This window comes from Symphodus melops, assembly GCF_947650265.1.
Source record: "Symphodus melops genome assembly, chromosome: 16".
Taxonomy (NCBI): domain Eukaryota; kingdom Metazoa; phylum Chordata; class Actinopteri; order Labriformes; family Labridae; genus Symphodus; species Symphodus melops.
The window spans coordinates 9,795,455-9,803,770 of record NC_136706.1 but is presented as its reverse complement, the minus strand read 5'-3'; the positions used below and the strand labels follow the sequence as shown (position 1 = coordinate 9,803,770).

The 8,316-nt window shown below is 40.8% G+C and overlaps 2 protein-coding genes across 3 annotated transcripts; one reads left to right on the top strand and one right to left on the bottom strand.

Annotated features, from left to right (window-relative positions):
• The first annotated feature begins 980 nt into the window (after positions 1 to 980).
• LOC306837442 (uncharacterized protein) lies at positions 981 to 4,264 on the top strand. The gene is made up of 2 exons (XM_079365130.1): positions 981 to 1,495; positions 3,221 to 4,264. Exons 1-2 carry the CDS (start codon positions 1,213 to 1,215, stop codon positions 3,907 to 3,909), a joined length of 972 nt encoding a protein of 323 aa, XP_079221256.1. The 5' UTR covers positions 981 to 1,212; the 3' UTR covers positions 3,910 to 4,264.
• A 323-nt stretch (positions 4,265 to 4,587) lies between these two features.
• Positions 4,588 to 8,195, bottom strand: rnf185 (ring finger protein 185). 2 transcript variants are annotated; one of them, XM_079365132.1, is made up of 7 exons: positions 8,122 to 8,195; positions 7,587 to 7,798; positions 6,278 to 6,296; positions 6,050 to 6,162; positions 5,740 to 5,794; positions 5,274 to 5,391; positions 4,588 to 5,180 (listed from the first exon to the last, which is right to left on the bottom strand). In XM_079365132.1, the coding sequence occupies exons 2-7, from the start codon at positions 7,763 to 7,765 to the stop codon at positions 5,083 to 5,085; spliced, it is 582 nt and encodes a 193-aa protein (XP_079221258.1). In that variant the 5' UTR covers positions 7,766 to 7,798; positions 8,122 to 8,195; the 3' UTR covers positions 4,588 to 5,082. The 2 variants fall into 2 exon arrangements, with proteins under 2 accessions (XP_079221258.1, XP_079221257.1); XM_079365131.1 differs by having other exon boundaries at positions 7,587 to 7,752; positions 8,122 to 8,189.
• Positions 8,196 to 8,316: the final 121 nt, after the last annotated feature.

Below are 8,316 nucleotides of genomic sequence, written 5' to 3'. Positions count from 1 at the left end.
AGTAAACAGGGGGAAATCAAGACAACCACCATGTGGTTGCAGAATCTCCTTTGCTGTGTAATTACAAACATGATGTTTTTTCTTCTTTTCCCAAGAAACTGAGAATGAGCTCTGGGATCTGGTGCTGAATTTGTCTGGCACTCCTGCCTTGCAGACTTTCTCAACACTGAATGTTGATGAACACATCTTTCCTCATGTTAATATGTTCAGGAGCTGTGCTATGCATATTTTGCAGAGTAAGATCAGCATAAACCCCAAGGAAGAAATAAATGTATTTCCTACCAGGTCCTGGGCCTCTTGGGAATCTGTAAGCTGTGAAGGAGGAGAGCTGTCAAGAACATCCTGGAAGTGGCTGAGAAGGCTAAAGAGGAGTGATGCGTGGCAGTGTATAATACCTGGACACAAGCTGGGGTCTGATCACCCCCCCCCCCCCCCCCTTCAGGTCGCCCGGCTGAGTGACCCGATGACTCAGGGCACATCTATGACAATGTGTCCATGCAGGCTGCACCAATAGGTGTTTATGCTACAATGCTTTAACTTAGTCCACTTTTCTGATGTTTCTGTAAACAACTGTTTCGTATTTTAAATCCTCTTTCAAAGCCTTAAATTCTATGGACAATACTTTCAGTGTAAGTTTACATTCTACTGTATTATTAGAGTAAGAGGCCAGAGTTCAAACCAAGCAAAGTATCGAGAAAAGTTAGAAATAAACAACAACAGTGTTGAAACCAAAATATATTTTCCTTCTTCATACATTGAAAACAACTATACAAAGCCTTTTAAGTGACTGTGAGCATCAAGATTAAACAACGTTAAACAACTTTTGAAATAGGCTGTCTTACTTCCCTTCTCAATAAAAAAAGGATGTTATCTTTTGTATAATATTAGTGCCTCATTCAAAACGGTCTTTTGGTAGAGCTCTAGAAATAGCTACAACAATGCCAGAGGACAAAACAGAAATTGAAATTAACACAAACGAAACAAAAAAAGGTTCTTATCTAATGCTATTTCCAGGCCCAAGATTAAGGAAGAGCGTGTGGGTCTATAAATAGGCCAAGAATTATGTTTTGGTCTTGGCTCAAAAAGCTAACATGACCCCTGTGACTTGGCTGTAATAAAAATAGATAGCTTATAATTTAACACCATAGCAGGGCAGCGTCATAATGGAAGGCAATAAAATAGTCGTGCGCCCCCCTGTGACAAAAGACTAGAATGCCACCGTGGAACAGCGGAGCGACACTGCGCGGCAGGCAGCCCGCCACTCGCGATAACTCGCGTTCGGTCAGCAGCAACAGGGCGGAAAAGGCGGGAGAAGACTGCCGCTTCCGCGTCCGCGCAGCACAGACAGAAGAGCACTGGGGCAAAATGGACGATAAGTTAATATTGGCTGTATTTAACTGCCCAGAGCTTTACAATGTCACTCTGCCGAATTACCGCTGCACAGAAAGTAGGGCAAATGCTTGGAGAAACATTGGTATGATACTTGGTATTACATGTAAGTGTTAATTTATTTATTTTTTTGCTTCACACAACTTTTATTGTAATCTGTTTAACGGACGTTGGTGCGTAGTCCTAAACACACGGGGAAAAGAAAACACTGTGGAGGAGTTTTACGTGTCTCCTGCTGCAATTTGTTAACTTTATTTATTTATTTATTTTTATCCGCGCGAGCATATCATGGCGGTGAGGATGCAGCCGCGCGTACCGTGCTAGCGGTAGCAGGCGCAGCTCGCAAGCCGTAGGCCGCGCTGCACCGAACGGCACGGTCCAGCTCCGTCTGTGCGGCGCCAGCCGCGTGACCAGGCAGCACCGCACGGCCGGAGAGGAAAAATGCTCAGCGGCACAGACTCGCGGTCTTCACCGATCCGCGTGCCTTCGGTCTCGCTCATGAAACAGCCAGAGCTCCGTGTAAACAGAAAGCTACTCGAAGTCTCGTGAAAACGCCTAGCAGCATGCTGTGTTGAATTCAAACGTGTGGCATGGGTTAGAGGCCCCCAGACTGACATTTAACAGGTTTTAAGAAAGATTCCTTATCTGGACGTAGAAGCATACAAATAAAGAAAATAAACGGCAGCCTATTTAACTTTATTAAACTAAGCTTTAAAACATTGATAGCATATAGTTTGATATTAACTTTTTTTTAAATTTCCCCATATGCTTCTCATGCATTACGATATTATTAGGGATATATTTAAAAACACAAATCCAAAATGACTGATGTTTCAAGAGTTTAATGTTAAACTGCTTCAGTTAGGGACCTATTGGTTGCAAGACTACAGAAGAAAATTAACAGCATGTGTACTGTTGAAAGATTGACTTAAAAAGATGCAAACCAACCAAACAGTATTGTGTGTGAAGAGATTCCTTTGGAATTTATTTATCATGTGTCCCAATAACAATGGAAAAAGTATTTTTCAGTTGTCCACATTTAGCATTTACTTTGATCATCATTCATCTTTTAATTTCAGAATGTCCCATCCATCCATCAAGGGTCAAGCCTTTTCCCCTACAAATAAATACTGAGGGAAAGTACCAGGGAGGTATATGAAATTACTAATTTAATGAATTAATGGATTTCCACAATCTGTCTTAAGCTCCTCTTATAAGAGCTTTTGAAAACGGATAACAATAAACACCATCCCATCCTTTTCACTTGGGTTTAATAGCAGCCAGGTTGTTGATGTATAGTTTGTGGAGCATGTGAGATCACTATCTGCTCTCATTGTAGTTCTCAACAGAGGGAATTGTAGCACATCCACGCTGGTTCAAGCAGTTCAAATTTCATTACTGGGGATTAGAATGATAAAGGTTCATTTTGTTGTTGTAAGAGAAATATTTGGTCTCAGAGGGGAGGTGGGGAAAAAAAGCCTCCAAAGCCAAAAGACTTTGTTGTAGATTGTCGGTGAGACACCTCACTGTTTCACTTTCAACTGGACATGTTGCAAAATCAAACAACGTAAGTTGACATGGACTTGGACATTTAAATCAATTATAGGATGAATTTTACATTCTCACTCTGTATAAACAAAGGTGGACAATATTGGTCAAGAAATACAGTTTTTTTTAAGTTTTGCTGCCAAATCTATTATTTTTCCTTTCAACCACACATTCTTAAAGACCATGATGGTATTCTCAGCTTGTGTGGATCTAAAGGTTGCAGATTGTGAAATAATACTCTGTTATTTTGAGCTTCTTACACTGTGATATTTTTATTTCCCAGCTGAAGAGTGTAAAAGAAAATGGAAGAACATGAGAGACCGGTACTTAAAAGAAGTCAGAATGGAGAACAAAAGCAAGAAACAAGGGGAAGTCTTTCAAAGCAGATGGAAATACAGACAACTCATGAATTTTATTGCACCCTTCGCTGGATCAAGAAGCGGAAACCCAGATATCACAGGCAACAATGACGATGACCACGACAATCTTGATATCGAATCTAACAGCCCGGGAGGAGAAACCGCATCGTCAGAGGCAGGCAAGCCGTCCCACGGGAAGGCTGCGAGTCAGGATATCAAACCGCAGGTAGCGTTTGTGACACAGAGTCCTGCGATGCATCAAGACACTCAGATTGCCCAGCTGGCTGTAATGACAAAGATGTCATCAGGCTCCTCCTACATAAACAAAACTGGGCGAAAGCGAGCCCTCATTCCAGACTCACACTCACTTAATTCTTCTCAAGCGTCCCCGACAAAGTGGCTGGTAAAAGACAATGGTGCGTCGTTCTCCAACAGGCCGCGGGATGAGGACGAACTGTTTCTGCTGAGCTTTGTGCCCGCTCTGAAGCGCCTCGCTCCGCAGAAAAGATGCGAGACAAAAATGAAGATCCAGCAAATAATGTATGAAGCAGAGTTTAACATTACACATCCTGAACCTCAGGAGAAACAAACCGAATCAGACACTCAGGAATAGACCACACGGACAATTAGTGCATCTTTTTCTGATTTCTAAAAACACTTTTTCACACAATGGTCAACCTGTGTTTTTGTTTTTATTCTAATTTTTTCCCCAGGGGAAATAATCGAGAGTGAAGAAAGACTATGTTCACGCCTGTTAATGTTTTTTAACACCACACCGGTTTGGTGGCTCATCTAAGGCTTAGCTGAAGAAAGAAATATTTATAGATTCACAAATAAACAGGACAACACACACAATCTGATTAAGGTCTGTATTTACATCGCTCCATATGGCGAGTGAATTCACGCCACAGCTCATTTCTACGTTGTAATAATATACAGTCTTTGATATTTTATATTACAGTAAAATACAGAAATTAAAACACTTTCTGGATTGGAAAGGACCACTTTCATACATCTTACAACTGTTAACTTGCAAAAAAAAAAAGGAATTTTCTGTAAAATAAAAACACAATTTATGACATTGTTTTGATTTGAGTGGGATTTCTTCTTAATTAGCAAAGGAGATGTTTCATTTATAAAATCAAGCATGGCTGGATAAAACAAAGAAGAAACCAACTTAAGTTAATTAGTGAACAGAAAGACCGTACATGCCAGTAATCAGTTTTTGCTATCAGGTACTTTTCAGTGATTAATAAAAATATGTTTGCCTGAATGAAAAGGCGTTGAAAAATGACAGAAAATATCGTGACAGGTAAGAACAGTCAATTGGGATCAAGTGGGGTACCAGTGTCCAGAAATAGGCTGGTAAAAATGTCTTTAGAAAACATGTGGGACAGACATTATATAGTGTAATAAGCTCACAACATTCAGTGTCTCATTGAATTAAGAATGTGATGTGAGAGGAAACAATGATGGCCTCTTGTGCTGTTTTAATTCTGGCATGATAAAACAGCCGACCAGCCGTTTGCTGATGACAGTTTTGGTGAGTTGAACACCAAGTACAAAAGAACTGCAGATGAAACATTAAGCAACCAGTGTCACCTGGTTTGAAGAGTTGTTATTCTTGGACTAACAAAGGTAGCTTTATTTTTGAAAACTTCTCCCATCTTTGTTGACAGGAGGACAGAAAAAAATTTGTCAAAGAACAATAAATGGTTGAAGGCAGAATCCCATTGGTGCAGACCATTAAGATGTCTTTCGGGTTCTTTTTTTTTTTTTATTGCTCTTAAGCAATCAGCAACCAGAACATAATCACCAGAGCGACAAACAGGAAGAGTCGAGAGAGAAACTGTTCATCCATGTGCTGTGGCGTCCCAGGAGCTGCTGTTTGTGAAATTGTTTAACAGAATATATTTGTAACATTGGCGATATAAAAACAAAAACAAGGGTTAATGGTGGCATATCAAAGATAAATACCTGGAGGAGGCCTTCCGTCATTGATGTTGAAAGCTGTTGCAAAAATACCAAATGGAAACGCGCCGATTCCAAACGACATTTGGAAACCTCCATCCCCAAAACCAAAGCCTTGAAAACCCTGTGAAACAGCAGTTCATGAATGACAAGGGTGTATGTGTGTTAACATGACAAGACCAATATTAAGTTAATCTGAGGTGCAGTCTGACATTCAGAGAGTGGGAGATGTGACGCAACAGTCAGTTGTCATTCTCCAGAGATTAGTCTGCACCTCGAAGCTAATGGAGCCCATTGGGAACTCTATGTTCATGCACACATTAGGGGAGCACCTACATCATCCTTTGTACAAGTTTCATCATACCAAGCATACGAAGACTCTATACACAGCAAAGTTGCCATGTAAAGAATACTGGGGGAATACAGTGGATACTTAGTCCTAAGCATGCAAAGGTATTTGTTTAGTACTCACACCACGGTTTTCTGGCTCAGGTCTTTGCCCCTGTGGTCGCGGAGGTGTTCTTTCTCTATTTATATTAAAAAAAATACATCACGTTTTGTTAGAGCCAACTCTGCTTGCATCTGAAATAAGACTACAAAAATGTGTATTTCTTTTTTTTTCACATGAATCACAAACAGAGTTATTAAATGTTGCTCTAGAATATATATATAATATCAATGGAACATATTCACCTCTGGAGATGCTAGTGTTGTGATTAAATACTAAGTGAAGTTTCAGTTAATAGACCTAATAGATCTAATATGATAGAAAAAGTACCAACCTGGGGTCTTGTTGACCTGTGCTTCCACGCCCATATAAGGGGATAACTTTGTCCCGGCTGATGCCAGCTTTACACACCGGACACACTTGTCTGTTGGGTCTCGTCTCCAACCACTATGTGCAGGGGGGGGGGGGGGGGGGGGAGAGAGAGAGAGAGAGACTTAGGGACCTCGACATGTCTTCATCGCATATCTAAGTTATATTAATTCACAGTGTAGGTGAAGCTTACCTGATGCAAGCAAGGCCAACTTATGGAGAGGAAGTGCAAAGGAAGAGAAGAGGGAAGGTGTTTCAACAAGGAAGAGGTATGATTAGTAAAATTCATCAAAACGTGTCATCCAAATATTGTGTGCTCACGAATGAAAACAATTCATCTCTCCCAAGTGAACGATGAAGACGAGTTCAGATACTTCAGAGCATGGGGAAAAAAACAAGCATAATGGCTCCCTGCTTTTGGACTTTTCGTCTCTTTTTTATGACAACATTGGCACTGTGCTAACATTGATAAGAGACCAGATGCTGACATTGAATGTGAAGGGGGAGACCTGGCTTCAGAGGCTGGAAACTTTCAGTCGAACAGCTTGCAAGTTATACTGTGTTACACTGGCAGCTCTACACTTTCATTTTAAAGACATTTTTTTTCTTTTATCTTGGGAAGCATTTAAGTGTATTTGAAGATAATGCCAAACCTTGTCTGGTATTATAGACGTGTTTAAAATGGGAAATAAAATGGTGGTCTTACAATACAGATGAACATTATTTTCCACTTTGCCTTTTTTCCAACTTGGAGTAGAATTAACAGAAATACTTTAGACACTTTCTGGTTATTATTGTTTGTTTTCCAGACTGATATTAGCTAATAGGATGCGATAAGACAGGCTAGTAAGATCAGCTTTACCTATCTTGATCTGGTCTGTCCCATAGCTACCTGTTGTCTTAAATATTATGAAAAATCCACTTTTACAGTGTTTTTGAACAATTATTTGGGTAACCTGAGTGTCTATCAACCCACAGAATTTGAAATAAATCCATCAAGTCCTTTCTTTGTGGTCTGCATAAGTCTTACCACACAGAGATAAATGCTCCATTTAAAATTTTCTCAGTTTGTGACATCACATATTGGATTCTGGTAAAAAAAAATAAAGAAAAGAAAATCCCTTCCCCTTCCCTGGTATCTCCACATATTTACTCCACCTCCAGCCTAGAGCAAAACACAGGTCTTTGCAGAGGTCTGCCATTTTTATTGTCTCTACAGAGGAGTGATACTGGGAAAACTCAGGGGGGCTTATTGCATTTAAAGAGACACACACACCAAAACGGAGCGTTCTGAGAGAGCTGGTTTCTACAGGTAACAAACCTCCTCTGGTGCTTAATTTACGTTATACTTGGACCAAAGTACAGCACAGATCTGTCATGTAGAGCACAGGGGGACTGTTTGAAAAGTTGAAAAAAATTTATAATATATCCCCTTTAATACCCTGACTGACCTGGGTTATAATGCTCCACTGTAAACAAGAGCCATAAACAACAGTTCTTACCAGAAAAGGTGTCCACACAGACTGATCACTGCATCCTTGGCGGTGTCCAGACAGATGTTACACTCGAAAGTGCTGTCCTGGTTGCCGCTGTCGGCTGCAGACGAGCTGCTGGATCCGGGATTTGGGTTTTCAGTGGCCGCAGTGGAGCCAGAGGCCGGAGGGGGAGCTGCGGTGGCCATTTAAAGATAGATCAGGTCAACGGGAAGGCTCAGCTGACTCCGCCGGCACATAGGGAGGCCAAGTGGTTGAGGGATTTGTTGGTGACAAAAAGACGAGGGGACGAATGACTACCTTTTTTAGAATTAACTCTACAAAGTAAGTTAACTCGTATAAAATCGACTAGATGCTATCGAGCTAGCTTCCATGAAGATACAGCTACCAAGCAGCTAAAGTGAACTGACCGTTTGACTATTTTACGGATTAAATCAGTATAAAGAAAGTACTACAAAGCGTTGATCTAAGCTGTCGTCCAGACAGCAAGTGATTTAAATGAAATATCAAAAGTTGATGAGAGATGTTGAGGGTCTATCCTTACAACTGCTTGCATCACACATCCGCTGCGGATAACCGGTAGTAGATCCTGGAAGGGAGCTTGGCTGACGATTCTCCTCCAATCATGAAGCAGTATACATGTTGACGTCAGTCCTTGTCTTCCGGCAACAAAACGGGAGAGCAAAAAAAAACCCAAAAACACTTCATACTACTCCTGTTCAAACATGTAGGTCTACTT